Source organism: Tyto alba, unplaced genomic scaffold, assembly GCF_018691265.1.
Source record: "Tyto alba isolate M040663 unplaced genomic scaffold, T.alba_DEE_v4.0 Super-Scaffold_27, whole genome shotgun sequence".
Taxonomy (NCBI): Eukaryota; Metazoa; Chordata; class Aves; order Strigiformes; family Tytonidae; genus Tyto; species Tyto alba.
This window is the reverse complement of record NW_024881301.1, coordinates 4013494-4033886: the sequence shown is the minus strand read 5'-3', so window position 1 is coordinate 4033886 and position 20393 is coordinate 4013494. Positions and strand designations below refer to the sequence as shown.

At 43.4% G+C, this 20393-nt stretch overlaps 1 protein-coding gene across 3 annotated transcripts in view; it reads right to left on the bottom strand.

The window, feature by feature from the left end:
- The window catches only part of GAREM1 (GRB2 associated regulator of MAPK1 subtype 1), a 103580-nt gene that overhangs the window by 7335 nt on the left and 75852 nt on the right, over window positions 1-20393 (bottom strand). For 2 of the 3 annotated variants that reach the window (XM_042798095.1, XM_042798094.1), the window contains 3 exons: window positions 17890-18020; window positions 7290-8453; window positions 2045-2211 (listed from right to left, as the gene is read on the bottom strand). In XM_042798095.1, coding sequence (XP_042654029.1) covers window positions 2045-2211; window positions 7290-8453; window positions 17890-18020 — 1462 coding nt within the window. The remainder of the gene's footprint in view (window positions 1-2044; window positions 2212-7289; window positions 8454-17889; window positions 18021-20393) is intronic. The other variant, XM_042798096.1, reaches the window with a different exon arrangement.

Genomic DNA, 20393 nt, shown 5'->3' with positions numbered 1-20393 from the left:
ATTAGTTAACTGTGTGCTTACAGTGAGTCAGAGAGGAAGCCAACCTGAACTTGCCTAGCGCCAACACAAAGTGCAGATACATAAAAGGAGCTCTAATATGTATCACTGGAAAATCAGTTATAAAACTCAGCCCCGACAGATGCAGTTTCCCTCTATCTAGCCATCCCTCTGTCTCCATGCCCTCAAAACTTTCCTTTTCTCCTATTTATGTCAAGTGCCAGTTAAAACAGCTGGATGTTTACAATAGCAGAGATGCTTTTTTTTTCCCCCCTCAACAAGGATACACTGTCAACTGGTCATTTCTGGCTGCTTATAGGCCAACTTGTGTAAAGTACACAGTGCAAAGCATTTTCCACAAACCAAGACATTGGGGTGCTCAACTCGGATAAGCGCGTCAGCAAGGCGTTGTAAAAAACTAACCATACAGAGGAATTAAATTGATTAATCCCGTTTCTGTTCTCTAATTCAGTATTAGAAATGGGAACATTTAATGATGTAAAAGATTAATGGAATTCATGAAAACTGATAAAGTAACATTTTCCAAGTGCTTCCTTATTTGTCCTCCTCCAAAATTAACTCACTGGTACTCGGTGCCGAAGGATGTAAGAGAAACCTCAAATACAGCTGAAGTCAGGCATCAGGCATTTTTATAGGTAAATAAGGACAAAACATATTGGCTTTGTGTTTAAAATATTGGCTGCAACCCTTCAAGACCCAGAAGATAAGATCATTGATAAAAATGGCAAGACTTGAAAAGCAACTTCACCATCAATCTCGTTACTCCACACATCGCCAATTTTCTAACAGCCTCCTCTGCAGCTTTAGGCCAGTTCTACCAAAATGGAGATATCTGGTCTGGACCCGAGCTGGTGATGAATTTCATGTAAGTATTGTAAAGTTCAAGGCAAATAATACCACCTGTATCCCTGAGAAACTTCATTTCTCACTGTCGTCCTGGTTTCTTGGGAGGCAGATGTACTCTTAGCTACAAAGAGAGAAAGCAGCATTTGGTGGGCCCCAAATGCTGGGAGGTCTTGTGCTCAGCCTCCTGTGGAGTAGACCTTGACTGAACTACCCAACAGGCTTTTATAAAAACAAATGAGCAGACTTGATCTGGAGTGATCATTGCCAGATAGACAACATGAAGCTGCAAATGCGCAGCATGGCTTAGAAAGGCAATTCCAGCATAAGTTACGATACCAATTGCATCTAGGCTGAAATTATTTCAGTAGCATTTCAGATCAGTTTGTAATACCCAGACAGGTAGTATCTTAAAAATATATTAAAAATAAGGGCAACAAGACATTCAAGGCAAAAAGGAGATGAGATTTCAAAAGATGTATACACCTTCTATAGCCAAAGGAAGAACACTGCATTGCTAGGAAAAGTTACGTAGCCACATAATTCAAAATTTACTGTCAACTATTGACTAGCACAAGTGGATTTTCCAGTTTGCGGGTTAGGTTTGTGCTGAAGTGGGTTTGATCTGGAAGCTGTCTGGCCACCTTCCGCTACACCTCACTTTGCACTCAAGTGGTGTCTGCTGGCCTCTGCTCTCCATCACACCCACCCTGTAGGTTCCCATATAGTTGGCACAACACATTTCTGGATTAGCATGCCCCTTTTGTGTCCCCACTTATCAGAGCTGGCTGCACTGCATGCATGTAGCACTGAAATCCCACCTGAAAACCAGTTTTGAGATGTCCTGGTTTGAAGATGCAAGCCTTTCAAGAATGATACAGAACTGTATAGGATTTTCCACTTAGACAACCGGTACCACCTTACAGTGAGATCACCTATAGCAAAATGTGTGCACATTTAACACAAATTGTTATGTCCTATCTAGTAAAACGTAGTTTCTGCTGGAGCTTTGTTTCCTCTTGAATCTTTAAAAATAACTTGATAGGTTAGCCCATTTCACAAAAAGCAAGCAACTCTGACACGGTACCATGCCTTCATAAACTAGCGTCTTCAAAAAGAATACTGCTAAATTTAACTTTCTCAGAAAGTGTAAGCATGGGGCCCTCACAGCTCAAATACATACATGTTGTGCAGTCCTGAAGAGTAGTAGGACAGAGTAGGGCTAGGAGAGCGGGTCTGCTGTCGTGCAGGTTTGACTGTACGAGGAGGGATGGAAGGACTGGTAGACGACGGCTTTGAACTCCGTGGTGGGACTGGGGGAGCGTTCAGGAGCCTGCATTCCTCTTTTACCTGTACAAAAGAACACGCAAGTAAGCGGCAAGAAAATCTGGACAACAGCACTCTCAACCAGATGAAACACATCTGGTTCTGCCTTATTTCATGAAAGGAAATAATTAAAAAGAAAGGAGAAGAGAAAAATGATGCTAAGTATACATTTGCAACAATATGTGGCTGTCAAAGAAGTCCAAAAGAATGCCTTGCTCCCAGTACAGTTACTAGCAATCTTTCTTAGGGTGCTTTTCAGTCATTTGATAACCACTGATTTAGAAAGTAGCAGCAATGAAACAATGTAAAAGAACCTTCTAGTAACACACAAAATCAGACAGACTGTTCCAGATATTTTACATTTGGTAAGGAGCAATTCATTAGGCTCAAACTTCATTAGCGTTGTTTATTTAGATGTAATAAACCAAGCTTACGTAATGAAAAGATCTCAACAGACTTTGATGTTTCCTGACTTACTTCACCAGGGATACTCAGTCATCCGGCTCTAGGATAATTCCCAGCCTTCCTCCTCCAGGAACAGTACACATATCTCACATTTACCAGATGCTGGGATTCAAACCTGGAGCTTCAGCCCTTCTGTAGCTGCCAAAGCAGTGCAGGGTAAGGTTAACTACAAAGCGTACAAGTTGAAAGGTGTGGGCAGAAGAGCCTGTTCAAATAGTGCACCCAGCCAGCAGGTCTACTTTTTGCAGCCAGCCAACTTTGAAGCTTAGAAAACAAGACTGTAGCACTGCTTATCTGAAATTCAGTTTGGTCTGCCTAGGTAGGAGCAAAATATCCGGACCCACCGCATAGCAAAAATGATGGAATTAAGACCTTGATCTCATCAGTACTTATTTGGGAGAGCAACTTTATTTAGGAGGGCTAGAGGTGAGCAAGGCTACTGAGAATTATCCTGCCGGGCAGGATTTTTAAGGACTCACCACCTCGCCCTGGGCAGGAGGATACCACCTCTAGGTTCTTTCTCCTTGTCTGAAAGCCTTAGATGCACCAGAAAAGGGAAATTCTCTTTGTGTTTGAAAGTTACTGTTTATTTTAAAATTTAATAGCACTGCAGAACTAAAAGTTATCTTAGCAGTTCTGCAACACACAATTAGCAATTAAAGTGATTTAATTTATTTAAAAACAAAATAAATGTGGAACCTTTTGCAATCCACTTCAGTGCTTTCAAAATGCAACAACCCATTTAGTACTTCTGTGAAATGGAAAACTGGGGACTAGGATGTTGTAGCACATTTTTCTCCCTAATTCAAAACAAGTCAAAATTACAGGAAATGCCCGACAGCATAAAACACTGAAATAAATCTTGCTCTCAGGGTTCTTATTTGCTCTTTCAAGAAAAAAAAAAAAAAAAAAAAAAAAAGAATCAATTTTATTCATGTTCACTATTGAATTCAGGCCTAAAACTCTTCAACCATTTTAGTGCTGTGCCCCAAGGATGCCTAAGGACTTTTTTTTTTTTTTTTCCCCCAAGTCGGACTACTCAAAGTTAATGCTGCATGCTACTGAATAGATACCCATGGGGTTAGAGAGACCATTCAGGGGAGCTCTTGGAGCACAGCAGATGGTCAAGGGGTTAAGGGGACTCTTTCCTGGGAAGAGTGCTGGCATTCAAAGGTGCTGGCATAACAAACTATGCCAAGCTCCCTTGCTGACCTAGATTGCAGATCAGAATGAGGCCATAAATAATATCGGTTTGCAGTCCCAGTTGGTCCCTGTCACAAGACTGCGATTACAGCTGCCAGACCCAGCCCTCGGGAGAGCCAGCAGAGGAATAAAAAGGAAAGATTTTGCAGATTAAACTGAGAAGAGCAAGAGGAAACTTCAGAGGAGAGCTACCCTCACTCGGCCCAAGCGAACAGCAATGAAATAAATGCGGGAGAGGAGGGGAACAGCCATGGTGCGACATGACGATCACTTTGATGGCTGGGCTGCTGCTGTTAGTAGGAAATACTCTTTTGCCCAGAAGCACCAGATGCCATGAGGCTGCCAGATGCAGATAAAGTGCATTTGCACTGCACGTCCCGGGACTTTTACTTGTCAACATCTGAGCCCTCCCATGCTCCAGCACTCCTTCCCAGGACCCGGGGACCGTGACCCCTTTCTGACAGCGTGAGGTGGGTTTTAAGACCTCTGCTCCTTTCCCCTGGTGCCAGCCCAAGCTGCTCCAGCACCCCCTGGGTCCTGGGGTGTCTCTCCTGAATCTGGGCATCGCAGGTGCCCGTCGCAGCAACTGCTTCTGAGACCACCTGGATAAATCCCACCCCATTGCTGGTGTCCAATGCTCCTTGCTGATTGGGAGCCTGAACTTCCAGCACACTCCACTGGGGACGTGCTTTAAATCAACCAGGAAAACAGCCTCTGATTTTAGGCAAATTAGTGTTTGGGGACTGAAGTAATTTCTAATTTACAGGCCTTAAGCCAGAGGTCATTTGCCTCCACTGCCCCTGCCGCCCGCCCCCCCACTTCTGCCTTCATGCTCCTTCGATTTTCTGAAAGGTATTTAGAAAATATACATGATATATCATAATGCTTATCCTGCTGGAGAGAAGAAAACCAGAACAGCTTCTGAAATACCCAAATGTCCTTCTCTCCCTCCTGCAAACAGCTCCTGTACACATATTTTAAATTTAGTGCATGCAAAAATACAATTGCCAGCCAACGTTTACAGAGAAACGCTATGGAATATCATTCTAGAGGGAGTGATGACTAAACCGCATGTTCATCAGCGGCTCCTGAGATCTACTTATTCTATAAATACTCTACATGGAAACCATGCAAATATCTCCTCGGCCCCAGCCCACTGATGAATTCAGTAGGTCATTGATACTCATTCCAAAGCTGTTCCAGGAAGCCACAAAAAGAGAGTATAAATTATTATCATCTACGGAGATGTAGGTTTTTTATTTTGTTTTATTTTTTTAAAGGGTTGCACCCCCTGCCCACCTCTAAATGCAGGCTAATATCTTTAGCAGAAATTATTTCTCCTACAAGGCTAGAAAGCAATACCGAAATTGCTGACAGCACTCACACATTACCTCAGCAATGTAAGACACTTGTGCCAAAAAGCGCACGCTTTGCAAAATGACCTTAAAAGGCAACATTAGGTACCTACCCCAAATGCCACCCTGCTGCCCCCAGCACAGAGTTCGCCGTGCCACGAGGCCGCCCCAAAGCGATGCTGTGCAGGTGCCCGGCAGCATCCCATGACCCGGGGGGCTGGCAGCCCCCCTGCCAGGAGGGCTGCCCTCACCCCCCCGTGGGAGCAGCCTTCCCCCCCCCCCCCGCCCCTCGCCCTCCCGCCTGCTCCCCCGGCCCTGGCTCCAGCGCTCCCTTTGACCCTGCGCTGAAACAGTTCAGCTCACAGAAATCAGCAGGAAACTAATCATTTTCCAGATCCAGACCTGGCTGCCTGCCCAGGCGCAGGAGTGCCAGAGCCAGCACAAAAGAGGAGCCAGGACCATGTGGCCGGGAAAGGAGGAGGAGGAGGGTGGGACCAGCCCCACGCCAGTTTACATCAGCGTGGGCTGCCAGGGAACCTCATCCTGATACGGTGCTGCTGGGCACTTGTCCGGAAGAGTCCGGACAAAGCACCCGTGCATACCTGACCTCGGAGGCAAGGAAGTGCTCTTGGGTTCCTGCACTTAGACATTACACGTAAACACCCCTTTGCTAGGACGACGTAATGTGTTGACTTTTCTCTCCTTGCTGGAGCTGCTGCGGCTGTTTTTGGGGGAAGTTTTGGCAGCACGGTCAATGATTTCATGCCTACACTGGCGTTCTCCTCCCCCTCTCCTCGCTGCGCCTCCCCAGCAGCTGCATAGCCTGGCCAGGGGGATCCCCACAGCAATTCACTTCAGGCTAACCCAGCACAAATAAATATAACTTAGATTTCAACCAGATTGTGTCCTGGCTCATGATGGAAAGGCTACGGCTAACACTGCCGGACTGTTAGATGGCAACAGGGAAGGGATGGGAGCACCATGGTTTGGTCTCAGATTAGTCTCATCTTACTGTACAGCCATGCTCTTGAAAATACCACTGGACTTGCAAATGGAACAATAATTTCTTTATTTAAATTCCAGCAAAAGCCCTGCAAAACTAGTTTGTTAAATTATAATATCTGTCAAGATTCATGTGACATAAGTATATATCATTTAAATTTTGCTATAGATTCCTAGACAGTCTTTCCTTGGGGAAGTTTTTTTTTTTTCTTTTTAAATAAATGTTTAGGACTATGTCAAGAGACCATGTAATGGTTGGATTTTACACCCAGTCCACATAAGCTCCTGCTGATAAAACATATTTTTATTTTTTGCCTCTGAAGTCTCCGCAACATTTCAGGTTTGGAGAAGTGATTTCTCCCATGAGTTTTCATTAGAAACACTAGGACAGGAAACATGCTCTGTTTAAAACTGTGTCCTCTAGAAGGCTCATTTATCAACTCCGCAGAGTTCCTATTTAAACATGTTCTCTTTCTATAAGCAGTACAGAGCGATTAGTTCAGGTCTAGTTTAATAAAGTTTCCTTGAGGTCAACAACACTTAACAGTCTTCAAAATCTGCCACAGACTTGTAACAGAACAGACAATCTCTCATGAACAAACATTTCAAATCCATAAAAATTCCAGCCGCCCTCATTATCAGGGCCTGTTAATGGAAGACGCGCACACTAAGGTGATCCGAGGCAGTTCCAAAGTGGGGTCATGCCCCACACACTTTGGCCACAGAAAATATGAGAAAATATGGAGGCCACGTGGAGGTGATGTGGAAATCCAGGGAAGGAAGTGACCTAGATATTCTTAGACCTTGTTTGTGGGAGCAATAAAACCCCAATAAATATCACATGAAAGTATCAGGATTAAGCTACTAGGATCAGTTATACTGAATATACTCTGGTGATTTTTAGGACATCACTTACACTTGGGTAGGAAACTAGCTGAAGTTGCGCATCTCACAAAGTCTCACGGTTTCCTTGCCCTCCATGTGACTCCCCCACCAACTCTTCTCTAAAAAAAATCCCCAAGCAAACTCCTTACCAGCTGAAAAAAAAAGAAACCAACATAAATAACTCAGACTTACTGCTTCTGATTTGGGAGGCACTGGAGGTGGAGGTAGGGAAACATCTGAAGACTTTGTGGTTGCTCCAACAGTCGCAGGCACAGGAAGAGATGTGGTACCACACTTTGATCGGAAAGACCCTCTGTAGTTGTCACTTAGAGAGCGAGAGAGAGGCTGGTCGCCGGCCTTTCCAGACCCTTGGTCCAACCACAGCTCTTCGTAAGGAAGTTCTGGTTTTGTAGGCAGGAACATCGATTCTTCGCTAACTTCAGGAAAAAGGTAATCGCTGCTACTGTCACCAGACTCCTGGTACTGAAGAGCATCGTGAGAGAACAGGGCCCACTCGTTACACAAGTCCCTGCAGCCGTGGAGGTTCACCTCACTGTTCCCGTGCAAGTTGTTGCCATAGACACACACCGAAAGCCGGTGGAAGGACTGGGTCAGCTCGTCCCGCGCGTAGCTGAGGGAGTTGGGCACGTGGCTGTGCCCCGTGCACCGGCTCTTCTTCGGGCTCTTGCAGTCCTCATTCCAGTCGGCTTTCACATCTCGCACGGCACGGGAATACTCGTCGATGTCAAACTGCTCCTGGCATATATTAAACCAATGCTGAATGAGGGAATCGTGCCACAGCTCCCCCTTCACCAGACTGTCAGGTAGAGTAAATTTTGGAAGCGTCAAGTGCAAGGGAAAATGCATGGGAATAATTTTGTTGCCACGAAGCACGCAACAAACCACCACAGTCTTGGTTTGAATGTTGACGAACTTGTACCTGTGCCCTTCACGGATAAAATGCAGGTCATAAGGGTTTCGTGGCGTAGGACTCGGCACCGTCACGTTAACGGGCAGCCTGGTTTTTTCTACTATATTGCGAATTGTGTGCTCACCTTCTTGCATCTGCACCTCCAGCGGGCTGCGGGTGCTAAACTTGCCCTTACACTGGAAAGGGAGACTGATACTTTCATTGGTCCTGTGGTTCATGCAGATGAGGCAGGGCATTTTGCCTCTGCCTAGCTTACTGATTGAATTAAGTTTCCCGATTTTTTTGAAGATAGTGTTGAGTCGTGACTTCTCCTTAGAAGATTTTGCATAAAGGATTTCTGCTTGCCCCATTAAAGTGAGCTCATCCCCAGTACTAAGGGTAATGTTGTAAACCTCAGTGTCTTCATTGCATTCACCTGAAGCCACCTGCAAAACAATAATAAAAAATTTGTTTTTCCCTCACTGAATACTTCATATAAAAATCTATTGAGACTGAACTTACAAGACCATATATTGGTAGTAACTTTATTTGCACAGTCGAGTAGTCAAGTGCAAAGTGTTATCCTGAAGCTCGCCAAGTAATCTTTTTTAATTGTTCTGCACATTCCTGTATCTTGCTTGAGGGGAAATAGCTACCTGAAACTGCCAAAGAAGGCATTACAACAAACATAACCCGTTTTTAAAGAAAGGACAAATCCACATATCCCAGCAGTTCGAACAGTCACTTGTGTCACAGAGCTATGACAGAGCATGTCTGAATTCCTTTGGCTATCTTCTTCCCTGCCCCCTTGTATTTTCTGTTTGCTAGACCTTACTTGCCAGGCTCTTGAGGGACTCCAACTTTTTCTTTCACCATCTTCAGCTCCCTGAGGAGCAGAGAAGGTGATCTCATCACTGTGGATGAAGCATATCCCTTTGATATAATCTCTTCCAGGCTAGGAGGAATGACAGATGACATCTATTCCCCAAAGGAGAACAAGAATATCAGTCTATTCTATGTGCCTAACTCCCCCTCTGCTTTGCTCTCCTAGTCATAGACTTCCTTCCTCATTTTTTTGATCATAATTGCAATTTAAGAGATTAAACAACATATGCACAGCCATGTGTGTGCTTTTCTAGTATGGAAATTGTACTGGAAAGAAAAAAAAAAAAAAAAACAACAAGCAAAACAGATGTCCAAGGCTCATTTGTTCCTCAAGTTATTTCCTTAAGACTGGAATAACTCTTTATAGACAACATTGTTCTGCTTCATATTTGAGTGGTTTAATGTGAAAAAGCCCTTTTAAGGGACCTAACAGAACCCACCCAGCTTTTCCTCAGTAGCAGCACATACCTCCCGATGAAAGAAGGTGCATCAGATAAACACTACTGTCTCATCATAGACCATTTTATCTGGAAATACTGAACATACTTAAAAAATTGCAAAAGAAAACATATGTTAAAATTGTGTATCCCTTCCTCACCTCCGTAACGTGTGAAGACTTCATGGAGCTCTGTGAAGTTCAAATTCCAGGCTTCAAATTTGGGTATCACCACAGAACAGCCATTCAAGGCTGCAATTCCAATCAGTTAATAACTGAGAAGTGCTGTGAATAACGCTTCCTCTTGTAAGACATGATCTGCAATTCACCTGTATTTGTAAAGCTGTGATTCTCTTCTGCAAGCCTCTCAGAGCAAATGCACAGGCAGCTCAGCCGAGGTGTGCAGCCTTAGCACTTCAGTCTCCGGGCTTCCGGAGAGGAAGTCGTTCAAACCCTGAATTATCTAAACAAACAGTAATTGCTCTAATCCAGGAAACTACCAGGATTTATGGTACGTAATACTCATTCACAGTTCACACCACTGGCCAAGACAATATTATGAAACGCCAGGACACGAAAGGAAAGCATTCGTTTTCTTTTTTTTTGTTGGTTTGTTTGTTTGTTGTTTTTTTTTTCGTTTTTCTTCCTGTTAACACTGGTGTGATGCTCACTGCTGGTTTCTCCTCAAAACCAGCACAGAGCACTGCTTTCGAGCTGTGCCCATGCAGCCCTGCCCTGGGTGGAGCTGAGAAGGGCTGAGGACACACAGGACTCTGTGCACGTACTGTTCAATCCCCTCCTCCTCTTTCCGAGAGGGCACGTTCTGTAAGAGTATTGGTTTCTAGCACTGAGAAGTCCGCACAAATGGCTTCTTTGGACAACGCGAGCTATGCTGTCAGATATTTTAACTTGAGATGGTATGGTTACAGCTTTTTCTCGCTTCCTGCAGGACACCAGCCGGAGCGAGGGAGGTGTCACAACCTACGGCTGCGGGAGCTGCTGCTTGGCCAACTCGCAGTTCCCTGGTGATTCACAAACAAACAAGCCACTGTAGAAGGAAACGGTGGGTCAGATGTGAAACCACAGAGGTAACTAACTGGCCGAGCTTCACAATGAAGGTCTCACAAAGCAGCTGCTTATTAATGGCATCCATTTCAACCAGCCAAACAGCAAATGGATTTTTAGATTCGACAGGCATGTTTAAAGACAAAATGATTCTCAACTCAAAAATTTGGAAAATACTCTTTTTTTTTTTTTTTTTTTAATATAGTCACAGGATAATAGTAGGCGAAATAAGGCTGAATTTTACTGTGCTAGAACAAAAGAAAAATCACGCCACTGTTCTAGTTTGGCACTCTGAGAAAAATACTGTTCTGTACTCTTACTTCTGAAGAAAAATATAAGGTATCAGCTGCTGTCCAAAACTGTAATAAAAAAAATCAAAAAGTGAAATTGAAAGTCTAAGACTGCACAACTTTATCCCTATCTATTAAGCCCTACTATGGTGAAATTAAAGCTGACGGTACACCTCAACAGGCTATGTATATTTTCAAATTTAAATTCTGAAAGTCAAGAAAGGTAACTCCTCTCTTCTTGTGTTAGGTTAATTAATTCACTGCCACACGGTAGTTAACATCTATAAAGCGTAAGTGGTAGGTAAATATGTGTTCCAGGACATTAGCAACAAATACAGCTCTCATTCATACCATACATAGCAATCACTCTAATCTAGAAACTCATGCACAGGTATCTCTAAGTTTTTGTTTCTCAGATTATATAGCTAAATGACCTTTACTGTGTCTCCGTAGCAATGACCTACAAAAATCAAACTTGCTCTCTTGCTCATTCAAACATTTCACTTTATCAATGGCCACAAAACTTAACAAAAACATCACAAATAGGGCCATGGACTTTAGCACAGGATATCAGGTGAGGTGTGTAGAATCTTCCAGGTTGGGAAGGACTCCCAGAGTCATTTAGTCCAGTTAAATTTTTAGTTTCTCCAAAGATGGAGAATCCACATTTTCTCTAGGCAACCTCCTTCTGTGTTCAACCACACTCATCAAAAAAATACTTTTTTCTTACATTAGAGCAGAATTCCCATGTTCTAACTCGTGCCTGTTGACTCTTGTCCTCCCAGTGGGCACCTCAGATGAATCTGTCAGTCTTCTTTATACCCTCCCACTATGTTCCCTCCACCCTCTCAAGGCTGGTCAAACCCAGTTCTCCCTGCCTCTCCCTGTATGTAGTTTGCTATAGCCTCCTGACTGTCCTGGCATACCAGACTTGCTCCCACATGTCAACGTCTTCCTTGTATTAGTGTGCAACTGGAAAAAAGCAGTTTCCAGCATCCCAAGTGCCAGATGGTGGGGAACAATCACCAACCTCAACCGACCAGCTACACTCTTGTTAATACAGCCCAATATGCTGTCGGCCACCTTTGCCACACCATCACTACTTTCTACCAGGTACCCCTCAGACTTTTTCCACAGAGCCACTTTCTAGCCCATCAGATTGTTGCAGGGCTGACGGCATCCCAGGTGGTGGGGCTTTGCACTGCCCTTCAGCGAACTCCACAGGGCTCCTGTCAGCCCGGGAACCGGTCAAGCACGGCAGCTCCTCAAAGCAGACGACACTTAAAGACAACGTGATCTGGGAGAAAGTGCACATCGTCAATTATTCCTAAAAGGCAGAATGAGTAACACCACCCCACACTCGGCTCCCTCTACCCTCTAAGCTTCCAGCACTGACCCAACAGGATCTGCACCTGCAAGCTCCTTCAGACCCCCCGTGAAAGCATGCCCCGTGCACCCTCCAATTCCCGTTACGAAATCACTGGCGGGGTGCAACAGAGCCCTCCGCTATTTCAGACGCTTGGACCTGCCAGTGGCATGTCCCAGCCGGCGCACGGGACGCGGCACGTCACTGGCACACGATGGAGAGAAGACAGCGGCACACTACCGCAGAGCGGCAGAGTTAAGGCAGTCTGACTGGTGCAGACATAACGATACATTTTTATGGCAAACTGTTAGAATCGCCTCATAATTCTGAAAAGCAGGTAATGCTACAGAAGGCAGAAAGCACCTGAGAAGCCTTCACTCAGCTGCATAACGGCCCCGGGAGGGCCGACTCCGGTCCCAGTGTGGCTCCACTCTGCCCCACACTTTCGTCTCACTTCCCTCCTCCCGCTTCGCCCACACTCGAGCAATGCTCTTGCCTCCTTTGGCACTTTTGCCAGTTCCAGTTTTGAACCTTCAGGTGTGAAGACCCTGCACCTGGTAGGAAGCTGAGACCAGCTGAAGGACAGAGGAAAGGAAGGTGGGACAATACGTTTTCCTCAAACATCTCCATATTGGGACTGGGCCCTCTGTTCTAATTTTCTGTGTGTGCCCCCTCCTCACATCTTCTATTTAAACCAGGAATTCTTCATAATTACAGTGCAAAATTGTGCAGCAGTAACCATCGTGCCTCCAGTTGCTGTCACTATCTGACAAACACAATGTCTTTTCCAGTTATTAAACTTCTAGCCTTGGGAGCATTCTGAAATACCTCCTTCCCCAAACATGTTTATCTTCACTGTTGCTCTCTCAGTTTTACACATTATAATAACAACGCTCTATGGATTATAACAATGACCCCTGCAGTTTTACTTCCCTCTCGCCCCTCTTTTGCCCTTCCCAACCAGCTTTCAATTTCTATTAATAGGTGAGAGAATAATCAGTGCTCCCAGCTCTCTGGAAGAGGCAGTGCTTGTCACACTATTCCAAAGCCATCCAGAAATCACTAGTAGATATTCAAATTGAACAACTCCTAACGCAGAGGACCCACAGAACCAGAACGTACTCCATGTGGTGCTTACCCTCTATCTCCTTCTGCCTGATGTTGATCCATACTAACCATTCCCTACTGATGGCAGGATGCTGACAAGAAAGCATACTGGCTTACAGACATCTTATCAAGCACATGGCAAAACAGCAATAGGTAAAGTCACTATAATGTTTTAAATTTTAATACTTCTACAATTCATTATCAATTTAGAGGCCAACTACATCTACTGCAGAAGACAGGCATCAGGGAAGGGATGAATGATTATTTAGGAAACATGTTCTTTTGGGAAATCTCAAGAATATTGTTTCTTTTGTTTAAGGAAAGGTTAACTCAGAAGAATAGGTTTTGATAACACCTGAGTCAATATCCTGTCTGGGACTCCAACTGTTGTAATTTCTTACAGTTTGAAGTAGAAGTCTTTAGTCACTTGGACACATATGAACTCCCCCTAAAAATGATTTGTGGCTTCACATCACTTGTTATACCTGCTAGATCTTATTGAAGTAATGCATGCATTGCATTCACAGTAAAAATTCACAGTTAGAATTTCTTCTGGTAGAGTTCTTTTTAACCGTGATGCCTCTGATTCCTAGTTATTGCATTCAGCTTTTACTATTAAAGCCAAGGGACCAATATGAGCACTTCTTAAGAATTTTTTTTTTTTTACAGGTCCCCAAAAATGAATAAAGATTATTTTAATATAAAACAAACAGTCTTCAGAAGAGCTATTAGCAGAAAAGATAAGAAACTTTTTCAAAGAAGTCAGCTAAATTCAGAAAGACAGCATACCATTTTTATTTTATAAATATCTGTCTCTCAAGACAGAAAATCAGCAAGTACAACTCTTCATGTTGGTATATGCGTGTTTCCCTCTCAGCTAAGAGGGACTTTGCCCTGATTGCTACATTAAAAACTGGCTCTAGTGTTGTTTAAGGATGTCTCAAATAAATCAGTGTTCAAAAAATGACCCTAAATGTGACAGGCTATACCACAGAGCTCTAACATGAAGCATCTCATCACATGGGATGTCAGGAAGACCAGCACATGAAGCCACTGCGAGGCAATGGCACTCACTCATAGTGCCAGCATCAAGCCACAAGGCAACAAGGGGACTGAAGCACTAATTCTCTCAAGGTGAAGTACTATGAATTGCCTGTAAATATGGAGCCAAAACCTGCACACAGACCGATTTCAAGAAAGTTGCTATTGCAGCACTTAAAAATATTAGCATTCTAAATATGTGCTTTTTGGAAACTCAGGGTGAGTTTAACAGAGCCAACATAATTGCAACCAAATCAGGAGATTCCGTGTGCTGCATTAACATTTGTCAAAACAACAAAAAAAAAAAAAAGCAAGCACAGTTTTCAACATAGATTTGTTTCTGAAAAAACGCACACTGTATGGGCCAATACAGTTAAACCACTCTGAAAAGAGAATTACATTAAAAAGATAATCAAATCAGGTATCAAAAGTTCACATCAGCCGAACAACATCTTTGATAGGAAAGAAAAGAATCATCACAGGGCTAGTTACCTAACTTATCTCTCCATCCCAGAAAGGCTCTGCAAACAACTTCACAACCTCTCATGGGAGACAGAGCGGTATCATCAGGACAAAAATGATATTCTGGAAGATCTGCAGTGTCCTACAACACTAATTGGGCTGTTTATGACAGTGCAGGAATTCATGGCTTGTCTAGTGTTCAATCTATCAGACAATGCTGTTGTTTTTGAGGAGAACTTTTTGTGAATTGCCCTTGGTATGATGTGGGGTTTTTGCTCCTGGTTTTTAGGTCTTAATGCAAATAGCTTCCTGGGTATTTGTACGGACTGTCAATTGTATGGGACCAGAGCATCTGACTGCAGAAACTTACGGCTGTTTATTCAGCAACAGATAGGGCCCTAGGGTAGCTCAACTTTCTTAGTAATTTTCTTGTTGGCATAAAGAATGAAAAAATCCTCATCTTTGTAGTGTAATGCTGTTACCTAAACAAAACTCTCTGCAATTATTCACTAAATATTAATACAAAAAAGGCTATCTGGTCAGTGAAGACATAATACCTCTGATTTTAAATTAGGAACAGATGAAATACCTACTGACTGAGCAAAATTAACTTATCCCCCGAATACTCTAAATTGCTGTGCCTGTAGGTGGTGCTGACCACTGGGTACCTCAGGCAACCAACTGGGTATATAAGCACAGTAGTGATACATATTTACATCCATAGATATTAACAGAGGTAGCTTTAGTCATTACAAAAGTTTGATTTAATCTAAAATTTTTGTTTGCTATTCTGTGAAGTGATTCCATCTTCCACTCCTGGCTCTGCTTGATGGCATGTGTTACAGCCCTCCTTCAAACATCCAGTAGGTCCCAAAGCCCCTGCCTCAGCACACTGCCCAGAACGCCTGCCTAGCTGCAAAACCACGAGGAGGGGAGGGGAAAGGAGAAGGGAAGGGGAGGGGAGGGGAGAGAGAGGGAGGGAGACCCATCTCCCCTGCCTTCCCTAGGATAAGGTGGCTTATTTTTCCATTTAACAACTAATACACAAAGTAAAAGTACAGTAACACCCTTGGAGCAGATCCTCCGGCCCATCGCAGCAAGCAGGCTGCTCGCTGACTGTCAGCGGTAGCTGTAAAATCCTGCCAGAGCAGCAAGGGATTTACACGGCGGAGTCAGGCTCGCACCAGGTCGAACCGTAACCATGGCATACTGGCACATGCAGGCAGGCCTCGATGAGCACAGACAAAACCAGGCAGTAACTGGCTGGTGGCACCCTGTAACTCTACAGGCTTTTTCTTCAAAAATTATCCGTTAAAAACTTGAGTGTTTGGAACAAGAAAGCGTTCCCAGACTTCAGAGTTCCTCTTCATCTTAAATGGTTCATCAGATATTTTAGATTTTTTTTTTTTTTTTTTTTTTCTATCAGATTAGCTACCTCTTGATACTCTCTTCTGAATTTAAACGGGTACACTGCATTGGACAGAAGTCAACTGTACTTAGTATTCCTCCCTTTGCTCTAATCAGCTTGACAGGATCTACCCTATATTAAAATTTTAGCATTCATAAATCTCTTGCATGTAAAGGGCTATTAAACACTTTAATAAATCCTGTTAAGTTCATTTATTTTTTGGAAGATGATAACCTTGGAATAGACTTCTATGAAAGTGGAAAAACTGCCAAGAGACATACTGCCAAGATAACTGTGTAACTAGGTTAAACCTGGATTATTATTACTATTATTTACATTAAGGAGTATCACTATAATACCTTTTAAAAAATGGATTTAACAGTAAGCTATGCTTATTTCTCAGTTTGCTAAATATGACAAAGAGTTTTAAGAACACTCGTATTAAATTCAAGACACAACATTTTACATTTAAAGAAACCCGCAGACAAATACTTTCTCCTTTTAAAACGAAAGCTGCACATTTTACTGCGCCACTCTTGATTTGGTTATTGATCAACTGAGAAATAATGGCACAGCACTGGATAAAAGGCTAGCAGTCCCAAGGTAAGACTGATTTTCCTGGGTAGAAATGAAATTTTCTTGTTGCCTTGATTTGCCCAACTACATCCTAAACACACAAAAGTGTTCCAACTTTCTCATGTAGCCTTCATTCATGTTTTATAGGTTCAGGTTAATGGACAGCATGAATGAAAACAACCTACTGTCTTGAAAGGCACGAGTCTGTGTTGCTAAACGAATTAACTGATGAGCTCTCTCACTTACAGCAGTCTCCAGCTACCTTGTTTCACACCTATAACAACTGTGGACTAGCTGGTGTTCCCCAACTTTACAGTGCAAGAAAGAGAAAAAGCCATTAAAAGGTTGTTATAAAACCCCCACATCGCTACACATGGGACGAGGCAACTCTGTACTGGTTCCGCACCAGAAGTATCAACCGGTTTCCCCTGTAGGGTACCTCGGGTGGATCTGTGCCACTGCATCCCAGCTCAAGGATGCTCTTCTGCCAGTCTTAGGTGCCATGTCAATGGAGGCAAACCAGACAAGCCCGAAGACCACTCTGCTCTGTTGGCAGAGCTGACCTACTTTGTGTAGTGTCACACACGTAGGTAGGACAAGGAAGAACAAGTTCTGTCTTCATTGTTTCATGCCACTGCACTGCAGTGTGTCTGGGGACAGCAAGCCCTCTTACACTCATGGGATTGCTGACCCTTCCCCATAAGCCCAGGAGGCATGCAGATGCAAACAAGCACACATGCACACAGAGAACAAGTGTGTCTTTTTTTTGTTTTGTTTTGGTTCTTTTTGTTTTATTCACAATGCTATTTAGCTGCAGTAATTTGGAGACAAGCAATCCCATCATTTCACCCTGGGTGCTCTCTGAGAATAAGGCTTCTGGACAGGGATTTGAGCAGCTGCTGTTCAGCAGAGAATAAAATTCAGACTGCTGGAGGGGAAGGAGTAAGGGGGCAACAAACAACATTTGTTTAAAATCTGGCAGGAGCGTCCTAATTAAATGAATTTTTGGATGGATCATCGGGACTGCTCCCCAAAGTGCCACAGGACAGGAGAGCCCTTAGAGGACATGTTGATTAAAGACTGCAAAGATGATCCTGAAGAGCACCATCACCGAATGCAGAACACTATAGGCTCATTTGTCTCAAAAATCACACTTCCCACACAGCACTGTTGCTCACTTGCCATGTATATAAAGGCTGTAACAGTTAATCATTTAGACAGGGATAAATATTTATTCAGGGACTACCTTAACGTTGAATGTTATTTCCTCCATGACGTAAACTCGTTCAGGAAATGCTTTAGCCACCTCCTCCACACTGTTAAAATACTGCACTGGCTCCTTAATATCTCGGTCTTGTTCCAGCAGCTTAAACTGCCCTGAAAACAGATGATAAACAGAAGAGTTGTAAGATATTTATATTGGACAACTGTCACTGTGGCAACTGCTGGCTCAACTTCTTCACCATTTTTCTCGGTCAATTTTTCTGGTTATTAGCAGCCAAACAAGATGACCAAAGGTTGCAGAAGGTCTCCTGAACCTGCTGAGACAGACACCCAGTTTCACCAGGTCAGAATGAAAAGAATGTGTGGGAGCCAAAGTTAAATTAAAAAAGATCCTTTTATCATATGCTCTCTAGAAATAGTAAATAACTATGGAGGCAGTTGTGTTTGTATACTTAATTTGATGTAACAGTATCTGTACAGATAGCATTTTTTGGTCCCTAGTGTAAAAAGCTTTACAGAAGGAAAACACACCCATTACTATAAAACCCCAAGACAGTAAACACAGGGGTTGTGTTTTTGTTTTTATCATCATCAAACAGCTATTAAAAAATGCTAGGCTAAAATCCTTTTTTCCCCTAGGCTTCCCTAAGTGTGTAATATCACCCAACTTTCCTTAATCATAAACTAAACCCTTTAAGAACTTTAGCTAACATAAGAAACGAAACCATGCACATTTAAAACCCTTTTGAAGATGGTTGCCTTCAGAAGAGCATTAGAAAGAAGTGTTTCTTGCTGACTTTACCTCCCTCCAGCATGAAAACCTTGGCAATTTCTAAATCTTGTAAGAGGCAAGAACTAACACAGAGGCAGCCGCCCCGGGCAGACCTGCTGAGGACAGCCAGGCACATCAATCACCTCTATACACTACAAACACAAAGTTTAAAAGCTTTCTTTAATAAATTCAGCGATAACAAAAGCTTAGAGGGACACATTTGCTACTTCCATGACTTAAAATCAGTGGAGTGATCTTCCTAAATTTAGAAACATTAACTACTACTAAGTTAAAGGCTGGTCTCAGCAAGAGAATAGCACAAGACTTGACATCAGAAACAACTTCAGAAAACAAGAAAAAAAGCTGAGTAAAATCAATGGTTAGTGCATCTCCTGCAAATCATATTTTAAAATTAGTAATGCATGCAGCCACTGGATTACTGTCCCCAAACAGCGTTCAACTTCATTAAAATACATCCAGTACATCAGGATGTCAGCCACCTACAGAAATATTTTCTCCCTCCTTCAGCATTTTTGTGCACAACACCCTGCTGCCCCTATACATCCCCATCAGGCTTGAGACTTTTGTGACAGGTTCGGAGAATTCACCCACACTAAACTATTTCAGGCCACCTAGCAGCAGAGGAGGAAACGAACACAAGCTCAGCAGGTCCTGACACCCCACGAGAAAGACCTGTCCCACCACCCTGCCAGGTGTGTGCACACACATGTCCACACACACGCACACCGAGAGGCAAGAGAACAAGAGGCTCAGCTCCTCCATCCAACCCCAGCACCCCGCTGACAGAGGCACACTCTTTTCATCAGTGTGCTTGAGTACCGTGGTTGTAAGCCTAAATATCGAGACTGAAGACTTCCTTTTATTCCCTTCCATATGTTTTGTCTTTCTCAAGTGACCGCTGTAACTCTGAAGTATTATCAGCAGGGTAACTAAAGATGCTGGTACTTCCCACTGCAAGGCTGTATTGTTCAAATGTTTAATGGCCTTCTCCACACTTCAAAAATCAGTTGCTTTGGAGTTTTACTAACGTTGTGCCTGCTTCAGGACACACTACTATTTGAAGTTGAGCCAAGACAATTCATGTACTTCGAAGACCAACCCTGGGGTAGAAGCAGCAGGACCTCTGGTCTGACCTGCTGAAGCCATTCTTGTTGTCTATCACAGCAATATTATATTACAATATTGCATTACATATTACATTAAGCATATTACAGTTGGCTACAGGAATGGCTTCTCCCAGTCAGACAAAAGATCTGCCTCATGCAGCATTCTGCCTTACACAGAAGTAAACGACAGCCGTGTAAGGAGGACTTTAAGCACAATTAGCAATACCACCCAGAGCCTCCTCCACATGTCTAGGAGGAGCTTGTGGCTCAAGGATGCCCAGGATCAGGGAAGAGGTATCTTTGGGCTTAGTAGCTCCAGACGTTTTCTTCACTGTAAATTTGTTTAATTGCTTGCTGAAGCTATCTAAAACTTTCTGCGTACACACACCTTCCATCTTTAAAAATTATGGCAACCTCTTCTACCACAGACTTTACAGTACCACCAGGATTAAGAGTAGAAATTTTAGGAGTGACAAAGCTACACCTGGCAGACACTATGGGAAGCAACAGGAAACCTGAGAGTGGACAAGCATTTGGAAAAATGCTTCATATACTCAGTAGAAACACGCCAGCATCCTAAAGCTGAATTCCTCAGCATGCCTGACCTGAGCCCCTTTTGGTGCAAAG